This window comes from Pogoniulus pusillus, chromosome 29 (assembly GCF_015220805.1).
Source record: "Pogoniulus pusillus isolate bPogPus1 chromosome 29, bPogPus1.pri, whole genome shotgun sequence".
NCBI classification, from domain to species: domain Eukaryota; kingdom Metazoa; phylum Chordata; class Aves; order Piciformes; family Lybiidae; genus Pogoniulus; species Pogoniulus pusillus.
Genome location: NC_087292.1, coordinates 578,951 through 605,240, shown reverse-complemented (window position 1 = coordinate 605,240; position 26,290 = coordinate 578,951). Strand labels below are relative to the sequence as shown.

The window sequence follows — 26,290 nt, the reverse complement described above, 5'->3', positions numbered from 1 at the left end:
CAGCTCTGGCTTCTGTCCCATCTGGAACGCCAGGGGAGTGCTCAGCACTACCAAGAACTCGGCTCCCCGAGGAGCTGCAGCCAGAGAATCAGTCCCCAGGCCTGCAATGGCACTGCTGTGAACAACGAGTAAGAAAGGGGCTGAGTCAGCAGGAGCCTCAACTGGCTGAAGGAAGGGGAGAGAGATTTCTCTGCTTTGCCAGAGCCAAGCAACTGCCCACGGCAACAGGTTGAGAACCAAGAGGGGAAAGAAGCCAGGGCAGGCAGTACCAGCCCTGCAGAGCTAGGGCCCTGGTGACAGCGTGCCAGGGCCATGCCAGGCTGTGTCCAAGGATGCTAATGCTTTTTCACTTTGCTCTGCCTCATGAACTGCTCTCACTGGGAGAGACTTCCAGTCACTAGGGCTATAGTGGCACAGAGATCAAGACAGATGCAAGCAGCAGCACAGGCCAAAGCAGGTGGCATGCAGAAGCCCTCTGCAAACACACCTGGCAGCAGGTGAAGTGCTTCTGCTCGACACAGAAGATCCTCAGCTGCTGTGGCGTCTGAGCACTGCCCACTGTCCAAAGCAGAAGACACCGGGCAAGCAGCAGAGTCCAAAAATCTAGCAGTGCCCTCTGGCAGCTAGCCAGCACCAGCCCCTTGGCTCACAGTGGCACCAGGGGCACATTTCTGGCCTCTCTTATCCAAACAGCAGGCATTTGCTTTTTCTTTCCACCACTACCAGTTCCAGCCCTCCACTCCTCCCCCTCACACTGGCAGGGCAGCCCGTCTGGGCCAGTAGCCGAGTGCTGATCACCCTCTGCTGCTGCTGCCAAAGCTGTGTTTATCTTCTCTTGCAGGTGTGTATCAAATACAGCTAACCCCAAGATGAGTGTTCCCGACCACCCCTGGCTTACCGAGCGCTCTCCTGCTGACTATCATCCCATCCACCAGGGGGATAACCATGTTGAATTTCCCAGTTGCTCCCTGCAGCTTTATCCTGAACAAGCCAGTGTTTAAAGGATGGATGAAGATCACAGGAACTTCCTTCTCAGGAGTGGTAGATCTTAAGGGAAAAGCCACAACTGTTCAGTCAGTTTTACAGCACTGTTTCAATCACTCCATGGCTGACAAGTGAGCCCTTTAAGTGTGTCCCAGGTTGAGGCTATAGGGTTAAAAACATGTTCTGGGGACCAGAAGATTGTTATTCAATCCCATAATTCTGCTATCTCTTCCTAGACTCACAACAAGGTCAGTTCGTTCTCCTTTTCTCCTCCCCCTGCCCTGAGCATGTGGAGGGAGCCAATTTACCGGGAAGACCACGTAAGCAGTAGGCCTCGTGGGTGGTGGGGGGGAGGACTGGAGCACTGGGGAATGCAGGTTTAGGTTTCTTGGGGGATGGGGAAAACTTCCGGGGGGGTTGCCATGGAAATTGCTCTGCACTGTCTATCGCTGTACTCTCTCTCTAAACACCATTCTGCCTTTTCTCTCCAGTTTGATTTGAGTTCAATCTCTGTTGGCTCTCTTTAAAAGGTACGACACAGCGCTGAAAGGCTGTCCCCTGAGTGAACCAGCTGCACTCCTCAGCGTCTCCTCTGGACTCCAGAGGGGTCTCTCAGCTGTACTGCTTCTATGAACTCGGTCACCACAGAGCTGCAGTCCTGCAGATACGGCCTGAAGCCTCGCAACGCAAATGCAGTGTTTTCAATGACTCACAAGGGAGTAAATCAGGAGGGAGGCTAATCACAGACTCCAGATAAAAACTACCATTTTCTGCTCCTTAATTTCTGTTTGAAGTGCAGTGACAGGAAAAGCTCTTTCCTTTTTCCAATAAAACAAACCCACTGAGGAAATTCATCTGTCTTTGAGCGACTGCCTAGAGTTTGCAGGGCTGCTTGTGAAAGCTGAAGAAAGCAAACAGCCTGAGTCGTGACTTCTGTGGTGCAGCCTAGGCTGCTGTCCTCAAGAATGCAGAAGAGCAGCTCTCCAAAGCAGCCTTACCTTAGGGAAGCATTACTGTTGGCTGTGGTTTCCACACCAGTGCTGGTCTCAGACACCAGGTCTGGGAGAGGGAAGTTTTCTGTAAGGAGAAGATGCACTGAACGAGGTTGCTTGGTTTGTTTTGTACCAAGGAAGATTTATTTATCATTGCTCAAACCCACACAGCCCTCGAGCACAGACACCATGGCTGCTCTCAAAGCTCCACAGGGTGTGCAGACACACCTCAGACTTCTCTGCTCAACACATCAGGTAATGCATGGCTCAGACCCTCAATTCTCTCAGATCCAAAGGCCAAAACCTCTACAGGAGCAGTGCAGGCGGGCAGGAGGTGAAGTCCTTCAATCACAAAGAGAGCTTTCAGATTATTATTCAACAGCATCTTCAGCTACCCACAAGCATCAGCCCTAGGAAGAGTGCTGGCAATTCCAAACCATTCCACATCCACTGCATCCCTGAGCCTTGCTTCAAACAACAGTCTCAAATTCAACATCTGCAGGTCCTCACCATAACCTACAACTCTGGTAACAAGCAAGCGGAAAATTAAGGTGCAGGAGGAAGCAGAAACTTGGATCCCTGGGAAGGAATGTGACACTTCCCATGACCTTGTTTAGGAGCAGAACTGAGATGTTTAGAGTCATTCACAAAACTGTTTCAGACAGCAGGACTGTGCTGGAGCCTGCTCCAGCAGGAAGGATGCGGGGCCCATTGCCTTCGGAGCTGGGACACGGAGTACATAAAAGCTGGAGCTAGCAGAGGGAGAGCAAGGAGGGCTCTGGAAGTACTTTTGAATGGAGCAAGAGGGAGGGCAAACAGCTGGCATAAGGGCAACAGCCTAAAAGGCAGCTTTACTATGCCCAGGTTCAAAAAATGTACCAGAAACACAGGCAGAGGCACAAGGCAAAGCCTCGGGGCTAGGAGCCACTCTCAAAAGCCATCCCGTGCGCCCCCTTCCAACTGCCACAGTTCCTGAGGCTCACAAACTTGCTTCCTCAGCTTCAGACCCAGAGCTCTGTGAGACTCCTACAGCTGCTGAGAGAAGCAGCCAAGCAGAAACATGCATGTGTAGCCAGCTCTGCAGAGCTGGCTTATGGCTGTCACTCAAGAAAGAAGTCGGTCAGGGACACCAGTTTGGAAAGTGCAGCAGTTGAGGGACTCCTGGAGCTAAGGGAACACCCTCTGGGCCAACGTCTGGATAAGAAAGTGGCACTGCAGAACCTGATGACCACCTCTTGATCCTAGTGAAGCTCTGAAGGATGTACTGTGGACAAAGTGGTCATCTTGAGAGTTTACCCCTACAGGAAGCTCTGCTGGGCTAGGCCAGTCCAGAGGGGCTCTCACACAGCACTGAGCACTGATTAACTTCTTCCTTAAGGAACTGATCTTAAAAGGTCTCTTCTAACCAATATGATTCCATAACAAAGCCAGACCATGGCTTAGAACCAGCATACGAGAAACTCTTGGGGACAAAGAGTGAACAAGATGGGCAAAGCTGGGTCTCTCCCAGGTCAGCCAGGACCAAGGTCAGAGAGGAGGTAAGAAACATCAGGTTGTATGAGGAGCAGGTCCCTGCCTGAACAAAGATGCAGAAAGGAAGCTGGGCTGCATAGCATGAAAAGGGCACCATGAGCCCTCCCCAGGAGAGCAGTGTTTCAAAGATACATTCACCTGGGTGAAAGACAGAAGTCAGAGAGTTTTGGCCAGTGGGACAGAGTCTAGTTGGAGGCCTGTGCCTGGTGAGGTCCCTCAGAGGTCAGTACTAGGACCAGGACTGTTTAGTCATCAGCGAGCTGGATGAGGGCACAGAGGACACTGCCAGCAAGTTTGCTGATGACACCAAACGGGAAGCAGTGGTGACAGCCCTCAGGCTGTGCTGCCAGCCAGCCCTGCACAGGCTGGAGAGATGGGTAGGGAGGAACCCAATGAAATCCAGCAAGAAGAAGGATAGAGTCCTGCACCTGGGGAAGAGCAATCCCACGGACCAGGGCAGGCTGGGGGCTGAGATGGTGGAGAGCAGCATAGCAGAAACAGACCTGGGAGTGCTGGTGGGCAGCAGGATGCCCATGGGCCAGCAACGAGCCCTTGTGGCCAAGGAGGCCAATGGATCCTGGGGTGGATTAAAAGGGCTGTGGTGAGTAGGCAGAGAGAGGTTCTCCTGCCTCTCTGCTCTGCCCTGGTGAGGCCACATCTGGAATATTGTGTTCAGTCTCAGGGAACTGCCTGAGAGAGTCCAGCACAGAGCCCCAAAGCTGCTGCAGGCAGTGAACATCTGTGAGGACAGGCTGAGGGAGCTGGGAGCAGAGGAGCCTGAGGGCTGCCCTATTGCTGTGAGAAAGATGTGCAGGGCAGGAGCCAGGCTCTGCTCAGGGATGGCCAAGGACAGGACAAGGGGCACTGGGGACAAGCTAGAGCAGACGAGGTGATGTGGGAACAACTGAGATAGCAGCTGGGGGAACTCAAATCATGTCCAGAACTCCATGGCACTGCTCCATGTACATCCCCTGGCCCACCACACATGTATTACAGAGCAGTTTCAGAACCTTGAAAGTGCTGGTTGCAGATATTAATAAGGATGTAGCATGTTACAGAGAAATGGAGCAGAGTTTCCCCCTCTGGTTCCTGCCCTGTTGTTGAAGAGCAAACCCTTCACCCACCTATGTCATCGTAGCGCTCCACCCAGACCACACAGACTTTGGTTTCAGGTCCCATTGGCGGAATTGTGCGGCCCTGAGGCACCCTCTTGGATCTGGAAGTAGGACTGAGCTGTTTGGAACACAAGGGAAAAGCAGCAGCTGCAAACGTGAGTCCAGCAACACATCCAACCAGCATGTCCACAGCCACTGCTTAGTCTTTCTGACCTCAGGCAAGTACTGAGGTGTGGGGGAACTACCCTCTGAGGAACAGCCACCTGGGGCTGCACAAGATTTACATTCAGCACAAATCAAGGTAGTCAATCTTCAAACAGTTCTTTTTACTGCTCTTGAGAGATGATAAATCAGGATGCAAAGCAGCCATTCTACACCAGCAGCACATGGTGCTCTGCTCTGCTACCCTGCAACAGCAACTTCACACCTGACACTTCAGACTCAACTGAAGCCATTTTAACCTGGGGAGCTACAAGAAGTGTTAATATCAACTCATCCTCAACTCACAGGCACGGACTGGAGTCTGAACTCCTCTAGGTACTACATGTTTTTTTCCTGCATGCATCTCAAGACAGCAGCATGCAGAGGGCAATCACTTGGCAAGTTCCTGTTTCATATTTAACTGATCTGATGCAGGTGCAAATCTGGCAGGACCAAAGCAGATGGTCAAGATGAGCGGCTGGGAACCCAAATCAGACACTGCAAACCCATGCTGCAGCACTGCCAGGGTGCTGCTGGAAAATAAAAGAGGGGAAGAAAAAAGAAAAAGAGGGGAGAAGGGGAAGAAGAGAAGTGGGTAAAAAAGTCATTCTTGCCTGCAGGGTGTGCCTTACCCGCTGGGAAGGGTTCAGATTGTCTGTGTGACTGGGGAAGAGTTCCAGTGTCAGGGACTGCTGCTTGGTTATTCCTGGCAGCAGATCCACGTTGGAGTCGCTCTCCTGGTCAGAGGCAGTGCTGTCCAGGGAATCGGCTGCAAGGCAGAAGGAGGGAGGTGAATTTCTCTTGTTCTGCCAAAGCCCTGAAGCTGTTATCATGTCCAAGAGTTGGAAACTAAACCAAGCTGTAAGGTTTTGGAACTAAGCATAAATAAATTAAGGGTTGAGCCAGCACAAGACTCAAAGCAGGAAGAGCATTCAGCAGCAGACAGCTGCCAGTTACTCCAGAAACAGGCTGCACTGAAAGCACTCACTGTGGATTTAGAAGTGTCCCTGCCACTCCCAATGGAAGAGTCTCCTTCCTATGGCTAGCACTTCCTCACAGCCCTTTTCCCACAGAGAACATTTACACACTGGTTTTAGTGTGCAAAAGCTATTGTGACAGCTGCTGCTCACCTACACAGCAGCTATGCTCCTGTTCCTCCACGTGCACATCTCCAGGACAGGAGAGACAAAAAGACAAAGCAGCACCAGTCCAGAGTGACAGCATGGGTTGGAAGGGACTTTAAAGATCACCCAGTTCCAGCCCCTTGCCACGGGCAGGGACACCTCCCACCAGCATAGCTTGCTCAAGGCCTCATCCGGCCTGGCCTTGAACACCTCCAGGGAGGAGGCAGCCACAGCCTCCCTGGGCAGCCTGTGCCAGTGTCTCACCCCCCTGACTCTCAAGAATTTCTCCATCTCCACTCTCACTCTCCCCTCTCCCAGCTCAAAGTCATTGTCCCTCATCCTGGCACTCTCCAGCCCCAGCTCCCTCAGCCTGTCCCCACAGGGAAGGTTCTGCAGTCTTCTGATCATCTTTGTAGTCTCCTCTGGGCCCTCTCCATCAGTTCCAGGTCCAGCTTGTGCTGGGGGCACCAGAACTGGAGGTTCTCAGCAGAGCACAGTGTCAGAATCCCCTCCCTGCTTCTTATGCTTCTGGCCAGCACACAGCTGCCTTCTGGGCTGCAAGCAGCAGTTGCTGGTGATCTGTCTGCCCACGCTAACACATCCTGAGCAACAGCAATGCTGCTGGGCAACTCTGGAGAAGTTCTGGGCTAAGAAAAAGGGACACACAACAGGTACCAGGTCTAAGGATGTTGCAATTTAAGCACCAGCAGGTTTCTGCCACGGGCCTTGACAGACAAACTGGTTGTTAGAACCATGCAATGGCTCAGGTTGGAAGGAAGCTCAGAGCTCATCTACTTAAACCTCCCCACCGTGGGCAGGGACACCTCCCAGCTAGACTCATTTGCTCGAGGTCTCATCCAACCTGGCCTTGAACACCCTCAGGCAGAAAGCATCCACAGCCTCACTGGGCAGCCTATTCCAGAGTCTCACCACCCCTGTACTGAAGAACTTCTCCCTCACCTCCAGTCTAACCCTGCTCTGCTTTGGCTTCCAACCATTCCTCCTTGGCCTGTCTCTAGACACCCTCATGAGAAGTCTCTCTGCAGCCTTCCTGCAGGATCCCTTCAGGTACTGGAAGGCAGCTCTAAGGTCCCCCCAGAGCCTTCTCCATGCTGATTTAGGTTCTGCTTTTGAAAAACCCTCTCACAAAGCCTGTCCCTTTGGGCTCGCAAGCAGCACGGACACAGGGATCTTACTGAGGGACTCCGCGGGCGACGGCACCACAAAAGCTATTTCTGTCAGGGCGTCGGCGTAGTAGAGAACCTTCTTCTGCCCGTTGAAGATGCTCGCCCCCACATCCCCTGAAACAGCCAGGTCATCTGAAAGGGACACAACAGGCAAGGTTAGTCCAAAGGAAGCTCTGCTTCTTTATGCACTGCCTCAGGAGACCACCTTCAAACAGCAGGTGCAGCCACTGGGCAGAAACCACAGACTGTTCCAGGGCTTGACAACCCTTCTGGGGAAAGAAATTGTCCTCCACATCCAACCTAAACCTCGCCCTGGGGCAACTTGAGGCTGTTTCCTCTTCTTACTTGGGAGAAGATTCCAGTCCCCATCTCACTGCAGCCTCCTCTCAGGGAGCTGTAGAGAGCAGAAAGTCTCCCTTCACCCTCCTCCTTCTCCAGGCTAACCCCGCCCAGGTCCCTCAGATGCTCCTCCCCAGTCCTGTTCTTCAAACCCTTCCCCAGCTGTGTTACTCTTCTCCGGACCTGCTCTGCCTCTCAGTGTCCTGAGAGTGAGGGGCCCAAAACTGAACACAAGATTCCAGATGCAGCCTCACCAGTGTCTCACCAGGATGATCTGTGCCCTAGGCCTCTCCTCTGGCCACACCATTCCTGATCCAGACCAGGATGCTGGACTCTTCGATGGGTTTTTAATCCCATGGAGAAAATTCATGTAACAAACTGAACAGCTTCAGTCACAAAAACAGAGGAGAAAGCAAAGCAAGCAATCTTCACATGCTGCTCCAAGCCAACCTTAAGTCATTTCAGGGGTTTTAGCTATCTATTGCTAAAGGAGTGACTCCACTCCTAGATTTTTCCAACAGCAAAACCAGAGCAGAAGCTGCCTTTCTTCCCCTCCCTTTTCTGTCCCTCCTTCTCTCTGTTTGAATTCATTCAGCCACTGTTGTCTGTGATCAGCCACTGTGTTGGCTGATCAAAATCCAGGTTAAAAAGCCCACCTCAGGTCACCTCAGACCTGAGAGCACTGCCTCACAGCCGGACTGACAAAGCCAAGTGCAAAGGGAAGGGAGAGGACTCTGTCCTGGCAATGGCCAGTCTGGTCCTGCCCTCGAAGGAAAATTCAGCCAAGACCTGGGCATGCCTCAGTTCCCTTTGCCTTTCCCCTCAGACCTGGGCATGCCTCTGCACCCTTTGCCTTTCCCCTCAGACCTGGGCATGCCTCTGCTCCCTTAACCTCTTCCAAGCACTTCAAGCCTTTGATTATTTGCAATTTCATTCTACAAGTGAACAGGGAAACCTTTAGCTGACCACAGTTACAGGTGAGTCATGTAATGGCAGGGCTTGGAAGGGACCTTCAGACACCATCCACTCCAGAGTAGGTCACACAGGAACACATGCAGGTGGCTCCTGAAAGTCTCTGGTGAAGGAGACTCCCCAGCCTCTCTGGGCAGCCTGCTCCAGGGCTCCAGCACCCTCACACCAAAGTTTTTCCTGTGTTCAAGTGAAACCTCCTGGGCTCCAGTTTGTACCTGATGCCCTTTGTCCCATCACTGGGCAGCACTGAAGAGAGCCCAGCCCCATCCTCATGACCTCCACCCCTTCGGTCTTCATCAGCATAAAGAAGATCTCTTCTCAGGCTGCTCTTTTCCAGACCAAGCAGCCCCAGGGCTCTCAGCCTCTCCTTCTGAGATGCTCCAGCTCTAATCATCCTCGCAGCCCTCCGCTGGACTCTCCCCAGTAGTTCCCTGTCCTTGAGCAGAACACAGGGGGAGGAGAACCTCCCTCGACCTGCTGGCCACACTCTGCTCGGCCACGAGGGCACTTTGCTGGCTCCTGCTGAACTTGCCCACCAGGACTCCCAGGCCCTTCTCCACAGAGCTGCTTCCCAGCAGGTCACTCCTCACCTGCACAGCTGCAGGGGTTTGGTCCTCCTCAGGTGCAGGACCCTACACTCAGCCCTGCTGAACTTCATGAGGCTCTGCTCTGCCTGTCCAGGTCTCACTGGATGGCAGCACAGCCTGAGGGGTGCCACCACTCCTGCCACTTCTGGATCAGCAGCAAACCGCCTCAGGGTCCACTCTGTCTCTTCACTCAGGTCACTGATGAAGATGTTGTGGATGCTCCCTCCCTGGAGCTGTTCAAGGCCAGGCTGGTGGGGGTTGGAACTGGATGAGCTTTGAGGTCCCTTTCAACCTAAACCATTCTATGATTCTATGTTGCATAGGACTGGACCCAGCACCGACCCCCAGGGAACACCACTGGCCACAGGCCTCCAACTGGCCTCTGCCCCACTGACCACAGCCCTCTGAGCTCTCTGCTTCAGCCAGCTCTCAGCCCACCTCACTGTCACTCACCCAACCCACACCTCCTAAGCTTGGCTGTCAGGATGCCATGGCAGTGTCCAAAGCCTTGCTGAAGCCCAGCTGCCCAGCACTCACTGCTCTCCCCCCATCTCCCCAGCTGCCCACCCCATCAGAGAAGGCCATCAGAATGCTCAGGCCCTTGGTGAATCCATGCTGACCACTCTTGAGGATCTTCTTTTCCTCCACCTGCCTATGCAGTACCTCCAGAAGGAGCTACTCCACCACCTCTCCAGGGATGCAGGCCAGGCTGGCAGCCTGCAGCTTCCTAAGTCCTCCTCCTTGCCCTTTCTGAAGACTGCAGTGACTTTGGCTTTGCTCCAGCTCCCAGGCACCTCTCCTGTTCTCCAGGGCCTCTCAGAAATCATGGAGAGTGCCTCAGCAAGAACCTCAGCAGCCCCCTCACCACTCATGGGCACATCCCAGCAGGGCCCATGGAGCTGTGGCTGTCCAGCTTGTCCAGATGATCTCCAGCCCAGTCCTCCACTCAGGCAGAGTCTTCCTTCCCCCAAACCCTCTCTCCTGCCTCCCAGGACTGGGCTTCCTCAGGGCTGTGCCTTAGCAGCAGGGCCTGAGGCAAAGCAGCCATTCAGTGACTGCACCTTCTGTCTCCTCTGTCACCAGCACACCTCACTCAGCACCAGGCCCACATTTTGCCTGCTCTTTCTCTCCTGCTGATGTCCTGGAAGAAGCCCTCCTGGGTATCCCTTACAGCCTTTGCCAGATTTAATTCCAGGAGGGCTTCAGCTCTCCTCCTCGCATCCTCACATACTCTGGCACTGTTCCAAGTGCTCAGTCCCTTCTTCCACCTACTGGCAACTTCCTCCTTCTCTTTCAGTTTTTCCAGAAGCTCCTGACTCATCCATGCAGCTCTCTTGCTTCCCTTGATGGAGTCTACCAATGCTAAGCCTGGAGGAGGCAGTGCTGGATACTAACCATCTCTCTTTGCCCCCTTGCCTTCTGGAGCATAAACACAGACAACAGAGTTGCTCTTGGGCTCTGTCTGCATGCACTTCTCTCTCCCTAACCTGCCATCTGCCCGACTAATCCTTCTGCTTCCTAATCCCCCGGCTGATCCTCCCAACTCACCTTGCATGTAAGGCAAAGTCTGAGGTAAGGTAGAGGAGTGGGAAGAAAATGGAAAGGTGGTTGGGAGCCCCTCCTGGGGACTCTGGTTTCGGGGGGGGCTGCTGTGTTTCTGTATTCCTTTTTAACTTGTCTGTTTCTGTATCTAGCTGTAGATATTGTAAATATTGGCTTGCCCATTGTGCTAAGCTGTAAATATAAAGCTTCATCCTTTAATTTCCAGCTAGGCTGAGTCTGGTCTGGGTGATTTTCTTAAGCCTGAGGGGGCAGGTAACACCCAAACCATCGCATCCTTATTTTGGTGCTTCAGAGTGGGGCTAAGTTAATTTGATTGCTTGTTAATTAACTCTGGGAACTAAGACTCAAGCTATTTTGCTTACTGTGGGCTCTTGTGTGGCCAGTTACTACTCCTTTCTTTTACCACTGGCTGACAGCCAGAACTGGAGCCCTTTTGTTTGACTGAGCTTGGAGGAAGGTTAAAGGCATGGTCTTTGATTTCGGGGAGTATCCTCTTGGCTGGGTTGGCTTCAGTATTACTGATGCTGTTACCAAATCTGTTTTAACAAGTCAGGAAATACAACTGCTGAAATTTACTCAGCAGCTTTAATGCGAGCGATTTTGACAAGCGCAGAGTTAGCACACCCCTGTGCCCCATTTACACACCTGGCACAGAGGCATCTTTATCATGTACAAGTGTAGCCCTCATGATTCTGGTTTAGCCCTAATGCTGCTGTTGTGTAACAGACATTCAAATGTGGTTCCTTTAGGAACACAAGAAAAGAGAGAGTGTCCTTGCCCAGAGATGCAGACAAGCCAACCAGAAGATGCAAACAATGTCGGCTGGGGGGAGAGCAAGGGGGGGGCTGCCACATCCACCGCTGCACCTTCTCCCGCAGGTTCTGGGCCTACTGCCAAAGTCTTTGTTGTTGACAGTAACATGACAGGCAGCCAAAGGACAGGTCCAGCTGTTCAAGTCTCTGCTGTTTCTTCATCTAGTTCAAATCCTCAGGCAGCAGAAACCAGATTCAAACTCACAGGCCTCAGGTGAGACCCTCAACAATTCAGACCTGCTAGAAGGAACTTCCAAATCTGTTTCAGCTCCTGTTTTGCTTGCCCCAGCTAAGGCACAGGCTAAACAAAGCATTTGGTAAAGGGTGATTTAAGAGAGGATTTAGGGGAGGGGGCTTCTGGCACACAGGAAGAGGAGGAGGAGAAATACAGCCTTAAAGATTTAGCCAACATGCTCAGATCTCGACATTCTAATGAGAAAAGGTTCCTGAGGTTGGCTGCCAAGGAGGAGGATGGCTCTGAGGAGTTTAAGAGTGTTCTTAGGAAAGTTCTGTTTCCAGGCCAGGGACAATCAGGACAACAAGAGAAAGAGGAGGAGGATGACATACAGGATTCCAATGATTCCCTCAGAGAGGTCAGGGGAGTTAGAAAGGAACACTCAAGGCAATCAGTAGAACCAATCCTAAGCTGGCTGGTGCGATGCTGTACTATTAGTGCTCTGCAGGTGAGAGACAAGTCTGCCAAGCAGCTGGGGCCACTCACCAAGGAGAGTGGAGTGGACTAATACCTAGCAAGTCCTCTTGGTAAGGTTAGTTTGTGGACCTGCCTCCTGTTGGCTGTGGCTATGAGATATCCTTCCCGAGATGATTTGCCATGGGGTGCCAAGAAGTGGAACACCATTGAGCAGGAAATTAAGCTTCTGAAGGAGTTTGCTGTGAAGGAAGTGCTTTATGGATATCATGGCACACATGAGCCTGATGATATTCCTTTCGGAACAGGTCTCATGAAGAAGCTGATTAAGCTTGCTCCTTCATCCTATGCTAACATCTTGGCCAGCAAGTTTCTATCAAGGAGTGACAATGGAAGGTCTATTGCTGTTGGTGAGTTCACTGACCAGCTCAGGCAGGTAGAGGACAGCTTGGCACATTCTGCCCTAGTCTCTGCCATAAACACTATGACAACAGAGATGAAAGGGATAAAGAATGACATTAAAGATAGCATGAAAGAACTGAAGGAGGATCTTAAAACCTCCATTTCCACTCTGATAAGGGATACCATTCCTGAATGGGTGCATGTTTCTGCCATCAGGAACAGATGCCCACCTCCTGCAAGGCAATTCCAGCCCAGGAGGAGACAAATTCCACCCAGACATCAGCAATCACCTGCGTCACTGTGGATAATCCTGCGTGACCGATACAGAGAGAACATGAACAAGTGAGATGGTAAACCTACTTCAGCTCTTTCAAAGAGAGTCAGGAAACTGCAGAGTGGCAGAAACAGAGGCAGCTGTGCCAGAAAAGTAGCTGTCACTTCTTCAGCTCCCCAGAGCAACTGCAATGATTCCAACAGTTGCAATTCCTCTCACAACACCACCAATCACTGTGTACACCCCACATGCCATGTTCAGCATTAGGGGTGCCCTGCCTCCAGCCAGGAGGAGGAAAGGGATAGTGGAGAGAACCGAATCTATTGGAATGTATTCATTAGGTGGCCTGGCAGTTCAAAAGCTTGGCAGTACAGGGCTGCAGTTGACACAGGAGCTCAGTGTACTTTATTGCCATCCAATTGCAAAGGGACAGAGTCCATATCTATTTTTGGAATCACTGGTGGATCTCAAGAGTTAACTAAGTTACAGGCTGAGATCAGTTTAACTGGTAAAGAGTGGAAGAAACATACTACTGTAACTGGTCCTGATGCACCTTGCATTCTGGGAATTGACTTTTTGAGACAAGGTTGTTTCAAGGATCCTAAGGGTCATAAATGGGCTTTTGGAATAGCATCTGTAGAGACTGAGGATGGTAAATTGAAATTGTCCATTAGACCTGAACTTTCTGATGAATCTGCAGTTGTGGGACATCATGACATAGAGGATCTGGAAGTGCCAATTGCTACTCAAACTGTGCACCACAGGCAGTACAGAACTAACCGTGACTCTTTGTTGCCCATTCATCAGCTGATTCGTCAACTGGAGAGTCAGGCTGTCATCGAGAAAGCTCATTCACCTTTCAACTGCCCCATCTGGCCTGTGTGTAAGCCTAATGGAGACTGGAGGCTGACAGTTGATTTTTGTGCCCTCAGCGAGGTGACTCCACCCATGAGCACAGCTGTGCTGGACATGCTGGAGCTCCAGTACGAGCTGGAATCGAAGGAGGCTAAATGGTATGCAACCATAGACATTGCTAATGCTTTCTTCTTGTATAGGGTTAACACTCCAGGGGGAGTAACCCTGAACCTGACCCTAGGGGTCTTGACCCCTCCCCAGGGGTAGGCCTGAACACCACCATGTGATGGTTAGCCCACTCCCCCCCTTCCTGTCCAATAAAAGCAGGGGTACTTCCTGTTCCTTTCTCTCTGCATCTCTCTCCCTCTCCACTTCACTCTGCTCCCTGCATACCACTATATCACATGGCCATCACCCACAAGGCAGCCAAAGCCACCATCACAAACTTGGGTTGTATTTATACCTTTTGTATTTTTGCTATTTTCCCTTCCCTACATCCTGTGTAAACTTCCCTACCTCGACTACCCTTCTAAGTTATTGTTAAACTTTTCCTTTTAACTTCCAAATCGAGTGAGATTGATTTATTTGGGTGTGCTTACCTCTCTCTATATATATACCTAATCTCTTTCTTTGGGAAAGAAGGGGGAAGAGGGAAGGGCACTCTACAAACTGCTATTGGTTCTATCAAATTTATTAGTCTCTGGGAATTTAAATTAGAACTGAGACAATTTATTTGGCGTCTCAAGGTGGGGCTAGGTAGAAAGAATTATTTTAGACAAGATTTGGAAGTTAAAAATGGATGTTCAGAGAGTTTTAATAATCCAGCCATTTGGATGGCTGTTTTGGTCTTGGATGCTGAAGTTTGTAAGTTACCATGTCTTCTGGATAGTGATTAATATGGTCTGGGAATATTCTAAGACCTTGCCTGTGCGGGTGTATGCCTAATTCCTGAATTCTCTTGGAAATCCAACTGCTTTTGGAAATTTGTCTCAAACATGGCATCACTCTGAGTGTGTGTGCTGGGACACAGAAGCTCCAGATATCTTTGGGGCAAAAATGGTACTGGACAGCAGTTATTTCACTGTGTTTCAATGTGGTTTTGGGAGAGTACATTGCAGCTCTGAGCTGGAACACATGCAAATCGCGTGTAGCCGTGGCCATTAAAATGCTTAGGGGGAGGGGTGGCCCGCACGGCTGTGACGGAGGGGGCGACTGGACAGAGCGGCCTGGTGGGCCAGGCAGCCCCTGCCCCGAGTGCAGCTCTGCACCAGGCTCTGCCCCAAACTCTGCCCCAGTCCCGCCCAGAGCTCTTCCCCGAACCCCATCCCGACAGCCTAGCCCTGTCTGTCTCGCCCCTATCACCACGCGGCAAGCTAAAACAACCCCAATCCCTTCCACAGACAGAGGGCAAGGAACCTCCTTGGGAACCAGTACTCCCCAGCAACATGCACCAGCTGGAAATAGATCTGGTAATGGAGTTATAGTTATCAGCTCTATGCCCAGAAAGGAAATCAGACAGACAAGGCAGGAATATGCAAGGGCAAACAGACAGTCCCTTTTAGCCTGGCTTTTGAGCTGCTGGGATGCAGGAGCAGAAACCGTGGACTTAGATCAGAGGGAGGCAAAACAGTTGGGGTCCTTGTTGAGGGATGGGGGTGTGGATAAAGAGCTGGGGAGGCTGGATGGCACCCACACACTTTGGGCCAGACTCCTCACAGCTATGAGATACAGATACCCCTCCAAGGATGACATGATTTTCCATCCCCTTAAGTGGACAAATATGGAACAGGGGATCACATACCTGAGGCAAATGGCTGTACAGGAGATAATCTATGGAGATGGCCAGATGCCTCTGGACCCTGATGATGTCTGCATGAAGCCAGCCCTCTTAAAGAAACTGACTCAGTGTTCTCCTTCCACATATGCACACACACTGGGAGCACTGCTGCTGGGCAGAGACCCCAACAAACTCACCCTTCAACAGCCCAATACGGCCAGTGTGGAAGGAGAATGGGGAATGGAGATTGACTGCGGGCTTCAGAGGCCTGACCAAAGTGACTCCTCCAATCAGCGTAGCCGTGCCTGATATGCTGGAGCTCCATTATGAACTGGAAACAAAGGAGGCCAAATGGTATGCCACAATTGACATTGCTAATGCCTTTTTCTCCATCCCCATTGCAGAGGAGTCCAGTACCACTGGAACAGACTGCCTCAAGGGTGGAAGCACAGCCCTACAATCTGCCACAGCATCATCCAGACTGCACTGGAGAAGGGTGGAGCTCCTGAACACCTGCAATTCATTGATGACATCATTGTACGGGGTGAGACAGCAGAGGAGGTCTTCCAGAAGGGTGAGAAGATCATTAATATCCTGTTGGATGTTGATTTTGCCATTAAGAGAAGCAAAGTGAAAGGGCCTGCCTGAGAGATCCAGTTCCTGGGAGTTCGATGGGAGGATGGCCGACGCCACGTCCCTATGGATATGGTGAATAAAGTGGCCACTATGGTGGACAAGCATTTAGCACAAGCAACCTGGTTGGTGAATAGTAGAGGTTCAGTAAACAGAGCAAGACCTGCACTTGTCTCACCCTAACCTGTCATCTGCCTGACTAATCCTTCTGCTTCCTAATGCCCTGGCCGATCCTCCCAACTCACCTTGAACGTAAGGCAAAGTCTGGGATAAGGTAGAGGGTGGGAAGAAGGGTCGTTGGGAGCCCCTCCTGGGGACTCTGGTTTCTTGGAGGACTGTTGTGTTTCTGTATTACTTTTTAACTTGCACATTTCTGTATCTAGCTGTAGATATTGTAAATATCTGCTTGTCTACTGTGCTAAGCTGTAAATATAAAGCTTCATTCTTTAATTTCCAGCAGCTGAGTCTAGTCTGGGTGATTTTCTTATGGGGGGGGGGGGGGCAGGTAACACCCAAACCGTCACACCTACTTACTACCCTGCTATGTCCTCACATGATCCTGATCTCCAGCATCTCGTGGTCACTGTAGCCAAGGCTGCCTCCAACCTTCTCATCTCCAGCCAGACCTCCTTTGTTCTTTAGCACAAGGCTCAGCAGCTCACCTCTCTCTGCTGGGTCCTGTGTTCAAAAGTTATAAGCAGTGCCCTGCAGGAACCTCATGCACTGTCTGTGCCTCGCTGTGCTGCCTCTCCAGCAAACACCAGGGTGGCTCAAGTCCCCCATGACAATCAGGGCATGTGACTATGAGGCTCCTTTCATCTGTCTGTAGAAGGCCTCACTGATGTCCTCTTCCTGATCAAGTGGCCTCCAGCAAACACCCACTGCAATGTTCCCCACATCAGCCTTTCCCTCAGCTCCTGCAAGTTCACTTCCAACTCCTTCCCTCCCTAGCCAGAGGTCAACCTATTTCAGCTGTTCTCTCACACAAAGAGCAACTCCACCCCTTTCCTACAGAGCCCACAGCAGAAGGTTGAAGCATTGAAGATCACCAAGACATGATCTGGCCCTTGGACTAGTGACCTTGAACCACACTGAAAGCAACCCAGACACTGTCAATTTGGCTAAGTTGTTCAAGGCAGAAACAAACTCAACCTTGGCTCACCAGCCTGGGATGGAATTTTGCTGCCCTGAGGCTCATTTTTGGCTGACAGACAGAGTAGAGGGTGGGTATGACAAGCCCAGAGCTTTCCCTAGCGGAAAAAAGCAGAGTAAATGAAGGAGGACAGCAGGGCTGCCTTTGGGCTCCAACCACACTGACCTACAAACAGCAGCTTGCTCTCATTCCTTTCCCACAAGCATAGCTACGAGGCCAACTCACCACCCAACACCTCCCTGCAACCTACTCACTGAAGACTCCAAATCCCAGCACTTCTGTGGACAGTATGCAGCAGCCTTCCCTGCTGGGTGTGGAACATGTGTTAAGGATTCCTTGAGTCTACTAAAAGTCAGAGCAGAGGAATTTCTGCTGCTTCCTCCCAACAGCACAGCCAGCAGTTCCGCTCACTCAAAACTTCCTCTGACACTTGCACATTCACAGTATCATCAAGGTTGGAAGAGACCTCATAGATCATCAAGTCCAACCCTTTACCACAGAGCTCAAGGCCAGACCATGGCACCAAGTGCCACGTCCAGCCTTGCCTTGAACAGCTCCAGGGACGGCGACTCCACCACCTCCCCGGGCAGCCCATTCCAGTGGCCAATGACTCTCTCAGGGAAGAACTTTCTCCTCACCTCCAGCCTAAATCTCCCCTGGCGCAGCCTGAGGCTGTGTCCTCTTGTTCTGGTGCTGGCCACCTGAGAGAAGAGAGCAACCTCCTCCTGGCCACAACCTCCCCTCAGGTAGTTGCAGACAGCAATAAGGTCTCCCCTGAGCCTCCTCTTCTCCAGGCTAACCAATCCCAGCTCCCTCAGCCTCTCCTCATAGGGCTGTGCTCAAGGCCTCTCCCCAGCCTCGTTGCCCTTCTCTGGACACACTCAAGCATCTCAATGTCCCTCCTAAACTGGGGGCCCAGAACTGAACACAGCACTCAAGGTGTGGTCTAACCAGTGCAGAGTACAGGGGCAGAATGACCTCCCTGCTCCTGCTGACCACACCATTCCTGATGCAGGCCAGGATGCCACTGGCTCTCTTGGCCACCTGGGCACACTGCTGGCTCATGTTCAGGTGGGTCTCAATCAGCACCCCCAGATCCCTTTCTGTTTGGCTGCTCTCCAGCCACTCTGACCCCAGCCTGTATCTCTGCATGGGGTTGTTGTAGCCAAAATGCAGCACCCTGCACTTGGAGCTATTGAACCCCATCCCCTTGGACTCTGCCCATCTGTCCAGGCGGTCAAGGTCCCGCTGCAGAGCCCTTCTGCCCTCCAACCCAGCCACATCTGCCCCCAGCTTGGTGTCATCTGCAAACTTGCTGATGACTGACTCCATGCCCTCACCCAGATCATCTATGAAGATGTTAAAGAGGATGGGGCCCAGCACTGATCCCTGAGGGACACCACTAGTGACAGCTGCCAGCTGGATGTGGCACCATTCACCACCACTCTCTGGGCTCAGCCCTCCAGCCAGTTCCTAACCCAGCACAGAGTGTTGCCATCCAAGCCATGGGCTGACAGCTTAGCCAGCAGTTTGCTGTGGGGGACAGTGTCAAAGGCCTTGCTGAAGTCCAGATAGACCACATCCACAGGCCTCCCCACAGCCACCAAGCAGGTCACCTGATCATAGGAGATCAGGTTGGAGAGGCAGGATCTGCCCTTCCTAAATCCATGTTGGCTGGACCTGAGCCCTTTGCCATCCCTCAGGTGGGCAGTTATTGCCCCCAAGATAACCTGCTCCATCAGTTTCCCTGGCACTGAGGTCAGGCTGACAGGTCTGTAGTTCCCAGGTTCCTCCATCCGACCCTTCCTGTGGATGGGGACCACGTTGGCAGTTTCCAGTCTCCTGGGACCTCTCCTAGGCATTGACCAGAATAAGCCAACCTGCAAGTTCTCAGACAGGGATTGATGAGCAAGAACTTTTACATTCAGTATCCTAAAGAAGCTCAAACATTTTTATGTTACACCCTTGACCGTATCTTACCTTGTTCAGGTGCCTCTTCATCACTGCAGCTATTGATTGACCAACTTGTGGAGACATGGCCAGTCCACCCAGGGTGCTTCCCCACATCAACAGACCAGCCCAGAGACAGCAAGAACTCCAGGAAGTGTGGCTGAACAATTCTGGAAGACTCCATGTTCTTCAGGATCTGAAACAACCAGCGGTGTCAGGGGAGGTGCAAGAGGCTCTAGAAGGCAGTTCTCTTCCTTCCTACTTCTCTACCTAAAACTGTGTCACTAACGTGGCTCTGCCCAAATATTGCTGCTTGCAAAGCCTGGAAACAGACTCTCTACATGGACGCTACTCCCTGCTGCCTAGCATCCTCCCACTCTGCTTGGCAATGTCCTAATCAACCAAGCTGTCTTTCTGTCAGCATTGCCCAAGCCTGCAGAATAGCTCAGACAACTGCTAGAGGTGATCACAGAATGTCAGGAGTTGGAATGGACCTTGAAGGATCACTGAGTCCAAACCCCCTGCCACAGCAGCATCACTAGGGCAGGTCACACAGAACACATCCAGGTGGGTTTGAAAGTCTCCAGAGCAAGAGACTCCACAACCTCTCTGGGCAGCCTGCTCCAAGCTCCAGCACTTCACAGTGACAAAGTTTCCCCTCTCATTCCCGTGGCAGCTCCTCCGCTCCAGCTTCCCCCCAGTGCCCCTTGTGCTGTCCTTAGCCATCCCTGAGCAAAGCCTGGCTCTGCCCTGCATATCTTTAGCACAGCACTGAGGGCAGCCCTCAGGCTCCTCTGCTCCAAGCTCCCAGTCCTAGCTCCCTCAGCCTGATCTCACAGGAGGTGTTCTTTTGCCTGCAGCAGCTTTGGCTCTGGACTGGACTCTCAGGCAGTGCCCTGAGGTGCTTCTTGAACTGAGGGGCCCAGAACTGCACACAAGCCATTTGAACAAACAAAAGTTCCCCAGTCAAAGAAGGCTCAGGGTATCTTTAGAGGACATTCAATGACGTAGAAGGTGCGCAGGCACTTTATCCTCTAAACAAATGTCATGAGCCCCCCTCCCAACTGCAAAAGCCACTGGCACAGGGCAGTATTTGGGCCTCAGGCAATGATCATCAGGCCAAGATGGCACCATCCTGGGCTGTGCAGCGTCAGACAAAACCCAGGTGACACCACTCTGCAGCAGGTCACCTCTCAGCACATGCATTGAGCTGAAGTGACAAGAGCTCACACTGCTGGAGAACAGGAGCAGGCAGCCAGCCCTGCTCAAAGCAGGAGCTGTGTCCTGACTCAGCTTTTACGTCCTCCTCACATGACTCAATGCTGACACTGGGACGGGACTGAATTCAGTCACAGCTCTTTCCAAAGGGGGAGCTGAAGCAGCACCTTACTGAGCTCAGGTCCACAGAGACAAGTATACTACTGGGGGCCCCCAGCACAAGAAAGACATGGACCTGCTGGAGAGGGTCCAGAAGAGGCCACAAGATGCTTAGAGGGCTATGAGGACAGGCTGGGAGAGTTTGAGCTGCTCAGCCTGGAGAAGGCTGAACAGCTCAAACTGCTCAGAGCTGCAGTTCAGTATCTGCAGGGGATCTGCAGGCAGGCTGGGGTGGAACTATTCAGAAGGGCCTGTGGGGACAGGATGAGGGCAATGGCTTGGAACTGGAGCAGGGCAGAGTTAGGTTGGACATCAGGAGGAAGCTCTGCACACTGAGGCTGGTGAGACATTGGTACAGGCTGCCCAGGGAGGTGGTGGAGGCCACATCCCTGGAAATATTCAAGATCAGACTTGCTGTGGCCCTGGACAGCCTGTTCTAGTTGGAGGTGTCCCTGCTGCCTGCCTTGGACAAAGTGACCTTGGAGGGTTCCTTCCAACCCAATGCAATCATGTGGACTTCCACTGCAACATCACAGCAAGCTGTCCAGTACCAAGCAGCAGTGGCACTTTGACTGTCCAGGTACCCCCAAAATTTCCCTTCACTTCCAAAGGCCAGCAAGTTCTGCAACACTAAGCAGCCTCCTCTGTCTAAACCTACCTGTTGTAGTTTGAGGTGTTCCAGGTTCACCTAAGAAAACTACAGGACCCATCCCAGCAGATGGATCTGGGCATCCCAGGATGTAGTGATGTTGTTATTCCATTCTGGTTTCTGGTGTCACAGCTCCAAAGCCACTGCCAGGCCAATATTGCTCTCCTTCCTGCCTGCTCTCCACAACTCTCTCAGGGCAGAGCACCTCCCTCCATCTCTCATGGTGTGTGTGGGAGATGGCTCCTAGCTGTCAGGGAATTTTGAGCTGCATCATGTGACCTGCTGAGGCCTTGTAGGTCTAAGATATGAGGGGAGAGCAGTTCTGGCCTGCTCTCAGCCTGCTGAGGGTGGAACGGGTGGAGGACTCTAAATGGTTTTAGTCTGCTAGATTTGGCTTAGTTCTGTGGAAGTGTTGATTTTACCTGATTGCCTTTTGTAAATAAGCACTAGCAAATAGAATCTCTTTGAACTTCCACTCAGTGTGCAGTACTTTCATTCTTACTCTCAAACAGGAGCAGGAGTCACCTATGTTGTCCAGTCCTGGGTTGCCTGTGTCCTCAAACCACGACACCATCAGATGGGGGCAAAGGCATTCTGCCAGCTCAAGAGCATTTCAGTTGCAAGGCAAACCTTGCCTGTCATCTTTTGCAGCTGACTTTGGAGATGGGAAGCCTCTGTACTGGCTACTCTGAACTTCAACAGCACCATCCTGGCTTTGAGATCCAGGGTACTCCACTGCAGAAGAAGGGGCTCTGGGGTGCTGCCAGCTGTACACTCACAGGGACAGGAGAGGGCAGGAAGCTATGCTTCTGCTCTTCACTACGAGGTTTATGAACAGAGTGAGGAGAAGGTGCTGCAGAAATGACCTTTCCCAATGAACCCAGGGGCTGTCTTGGTGAATTTCTAGGTCCGTGTCTAAAGAAGTCACAATTCAGATTTACACAAATTGACCTGATTAACACAGACACATTGCAATGTAAATAGCACAGCCCCAACAGTCACCCAGCACTGGGACCTGCTGACCTGCTAAGAGAATGAAGACAATTCTGCAGGTCTTTAAGAACCAAAACAATCTGGCACTGCACACTGCTGGGCAAGCTGCAGCCCTCCCTGCAAGCTGAGTCAGCCAACTGCACATGTCAGGTATGAACCTCTGAGCTCTACAAAGAGGGACAAGGACAGAACAGATAACACCAACAACCTTCATGTGATACATGTGTGGATTTGTGGGATGGGTTGGAAGGGACCTTAAAGATCACCCAGTTCCAACTCCCTGCCATGGGCAGGGACATCTCCCATCAGTGCAGCTTGCTCAAGATCTCATCCAGTCTGGCCTTGAACACCTCCAGGGAAAGGGCAGCCACAGCCTCCCTGGGCAACCTGTGCCAGCATCTCCCCACCCTCACTCTTGAGAATTTCTTCCTCATTTCCACTCTCAATCTCCCCTCTCCCAGATCAAAGCCATTGTCCCTCATCCTGGCACTGCCAGCCCTTGTGCAAAGTCCCTCCCCAGCTCTCCTGGAGCCCCTTCAGGTACTGGAAGGATGCTCTAAGTTCTCCCTGAAGCCTTCTCTGTTTCAGGCTCAGAAGCCCCAACTCCCCCAGCCTGTTCCCACAGGGGAGGTTCTCCAGCCCTCGGAGTATCTTCATGGCCTCCTCTGGGCCCTCTCCAGCAGCATTATGCCCTTCTTGTGCTGGGAGCACCAGAACCGGAGGCAGTGCTGCAGGTGGAGTCTCAGCAGAGCACAGCAGTGGCAGAATCCTCTCCCTGCCCTGCAGGTCACACTTCTGTTGATGTAGCGCAGCACACAGATGCCTTCTGAGCTGCCAGTGACCACTGCTGGCTCATGGTGAGCTTTCTATAGATGCACCAGAAAGATGTTACAATCCCCAAGGTGGGTCACATTCTCCAGTCTGCAGATTAAAAGAGCAGGCAGTGACTTTCTGTGGCTCACTAAGCAACTGAAGCCCACTTCTGGTGCTCCACTCCAGTCAGCAGCAGTGATGTTCTTCACTTGAGTACCACCACAAACAATACAGCCTATCTGGAACTCCACACTTTCACTTACCTCCTGGCTTGTCTTCTGGCCTGCCTTCATGTAGAAAATGAAAACAGTATCAAAAGGACGACACGGAAGTAAATCCAAGTAGCCAAGGTCATCAAAAAACCCAGGAAGGGCAGAGTCAAGTGCAATCAGGTGAGGAGGTAGACGACTGTTAGCAGGTTCCTATCCAACAGAGTCCAACAGCTTCATTAGCACATCTCTCCCAAGCCAAAAACCCTTTATGGCTTCAGTAATAATCCCTTAAAACAAAAAGGCAATTCCCCTGCTCTAAGAGCAAGCCCCTCAGCTCCAACATGAGCAGCACCCTGCTCTGCTGCAGCCTGCTCTCACTGAGCACAGGGACCACTTTGCCACTGACACAGACCTCCCCTTTGGCTTCCACGCAGAGCTCGGTGCCACAGCAAAAGCAGCAGGCACTGCCCAAATGCCCCAGCTATGCACAGGCACAAGTGCAGCTTCCTATCAATCCATACACCAATTACACCTAAACCACTGAGCACTTCTAGACATCATCTTTGCAAAAACTCCGCCACTTCTGCTGACAGTTTTCTGCAAGGAGATGCAACAAAGGAAGAATCCATGAGGAAGAGGAAGAATTTCAAACCAGGACTATGGATGATCTCTATAAACTTTAAGAGTAAAGCTCTGCAACCTATAGGGACCTCAAGTGTTTATGCATGGCTGAAGCACTGCAGCACAATCATCTGTGGAACAGAACTTCTAAGGCAGCCATTGTTGAGTAGCTCCTGAATTCCCACCCCAGAGCCTAATTCAAGCTGAGGGAATGATCTCAGGCGTGCACAGGAAAGCTGCTGTACCCACTTCAAAACTGCAGCCACAGCCACCTACTGAGAGCACACCCATCTGCAGACATGGCTGCTCACAACCAAGCTCTCAAGCCCACAAGGCTGGAACCCATTGCTTGGGTTCAATCGCAGCTTGCAGGAGACCTTCCACTAACACAGCTCAGGCTTCTTCTGCTGAGCCAGGCCACGCAGGTACTGGGGACATGTGCACAACACTAAGCAGTAAGAGGTCACCTTCAGTGCCTCCAGGGAGAGGAAGCCGAAGTGGGAGAGGAAGAGGCGAGCTGTCTGGAACTCCTGTGCCGGCGGCGGGGGCCTGCACTCCGTGACGGGGTCAGGGAAGCTCTTCTTCCGCCACTCCTCTTCGCTCTTCTGGTCGATGGAAGTCTCAAAAACAATCTGCTGGGCCATGCCATTCCTCAGCTTCTCGTGTCGCTCTTCCAGCTGGAAAACAGGGCATGAGCTGCCAGCTGCACCAACACCACAGACGCCACCAAGGGAACGCCTCCACCGCTCAGGGAAGTTGTAGGTCACAGGTGCAGCAGCAATGCCACTGCCAGGACCTCTACTGAAGCACTACACACAAGAGCATGCCAAAGAAGAGAAATCAAACTGCTGAAGGGCCTTGAACATAGGTCTGGCGAGGAACAGCCAAGGGAACTGGGGTTGTTTAATCCTCAGAAGAGGAGGGAAGATCTCATCCTCTACAACTCCCTCAGAGGAGGTTGGGGCCCGGTAGGCATCGCTCTCATCTCACAACAGGACAAGAGGAAATGGCCTCAAGTTGTGCCAGGGGACGTTCAGGTTGCGTCTAAGGAAAAATTTCCTCATAGCAAGGGTTCTCAGGCATTGGAACAGGCTGCCCAGAGAGATGGTAGAGACTCCATCTCTGGAGAGGTTTCAAAGCTGCCTGGATGTGGTGCTAAGGGATACGGTTCAGTGGCAGGGGCTTAGAAGCAGTGGTGGGTCTGTGAGCTCTGGGGGAGTGGCTGGACTTGATCTCCGAGGTCTCTTCCAACCTCCGCAGTTCCATGGTTCCAACACCTTGCAAGGTCACTAAGTGCAAGGCTAAACACCCTGTTTGCATGGGAGAGCTGTTGCAAATTCAAGTATCCAGTATTGGCTACAGGTTCTCCCTTCCAAGTGAACAGAAACTGAAACATGTTTGGCACTGTGAAAATTTGAAATATTTGACACACAACCTCCCTCCTCCTGCAGCAGTGCTGGAAAAGGCCCTCCCCCTGTTCCACAGGCAGCAGCAAGAGGCAGCTTTCTAGCAACACTGCAACATTAGGACCTGTAAGAAAATGTGTTGAGCAGTGCCTCCCAAAACACTCCCGAGGCACTGCCCCCTCCCTGCAGGTCTGCAATGGTCCCACTAATAGACAATAGACATTTGACTATTTACTGTACAGCCTCAGTGTGCGTCCTGAACAGGGGGAAAACAAGGACAGAAGAAGTCAGAGCCCAAGAGCTGCTCACCTCCTCATTGACAATTTCATGCAAATCGGGAATGCTGAGGTCAGCTTTCACAAAGGGGATCTTGTCCACCTCCTCAGGGAAGGGGCGGTGCTTCACACTGTACCTCAGCCCCACGTCGTTCTTAGGAGCTGGACGAGGCTCTGGGACAAAAGTCTGGAGAGAAGGGAGCAGCTGTTACACTCAAGTCATCGTAGCAGCAGGCAGTGCTTTGCTACACCAGCTGGGAAACCTTTTCTTCCCCCACACCACCACCATGACACCAACCCACCAGAAGGAGTGTGACTGAAGAAGACTCACCAAGTGCTTCAAACCAACAGACCTGGACCCAAACTGGTGCTCTCATTGTCAAAGAGTTCTGCCCTTAATGGTAGCTGCACTCCTGCAACCCAGGAATCCTGCTCACCACCTAACTTCTAAGCAGCTGCACATCCCAGTACAAATGGCAAGGAGCAACTTCAGCTCCTTCTAACTGTGCTGACTAAAAGCCAACAACTGCTTGCGAAGCTCCATTCCAACCCTGCTGGCTGTGATGATCACTCATCAGAGTGAGGTCTGAAGAGAAAAGCAGCAGGAATGAGAGACACTGTCTGCAAAATGCAGGCCAGCACTGCTTTGGCAAGTTACTGCCACCGTGTTCTGAGCTGCCTGCGTGCAATTCAACACACAAAGTTACCAGCGAAAGCAACCAAAGATCTAGGCACAGGTCTGCAGAAGCAGAAGGTCCAGGCAAGCAAGACCCTGAATTACACCTCAAGTGCTGCTCCTTCAGCTGATCTCCTACCAGTTGCACATCACAAGGCCAAAATGT

At 51.9% G+C, this 26,290-nt stretch overlaps 1 protein-coding gene across 5 annotated transcripts in view; it reads right to left on the bottom strand.

Moving 5' to 3' along the window:
• The window catches only part of RALGAPB (Ral GTPase activating protein non-catalytic subunit beta), an 81,262-nt gene that overhangs the window by 3,772 nt on the left and 51,200 nt on the right, over nucleotides 1-26,290 (bottom strand). For all 5 annotated transcript variants that reach the window (XM_064168035.1, XM_064168036.1, XM_064168037.1 and 2 more), the window contains 9 exons: nucleotides 25,483-25,635; nucleotides 24,235-24,444; nucleotides 23,198-23,356; nucleotides 19,133-19,298; nucleotides 7,146-7,268; nucleotides 5,458-5,594; nucleotides 4,634-4,742; nucleotides 1,983-2,061; nucleotides 899-1,047 (listed from right to left, as the gene is read on the bottom strand). In XM_064168035.1, coding sequence (XP_064024105.1) covers nucleotides 899-1,047; nucleotides 1,983-2,061; nucleotides 4,634-4,742; nucleotides 5,458-5,594; nucleotides 7,146-7,268; nucleotides 19,133-19,298; nucleotides 23,198-23,356; nucleotides 24,235-24,444; nucleotides 25,483-25,635 — 1,285 coding nt within the window. The remainder of the gene's footprint in view (nucleotides 1-898; nucleotides 1,048-1,982; nucleotides 2,062-4,633; nucleotides 4,743-5,457; nucleotides 5,595-7,145; nucleotides 7,269-19,132; nucleotides 19,299-23,197; nucleotides 23,357-24,234; nucleotides 24,445-25,482; nucleotides 25,636-26,290) is intronic.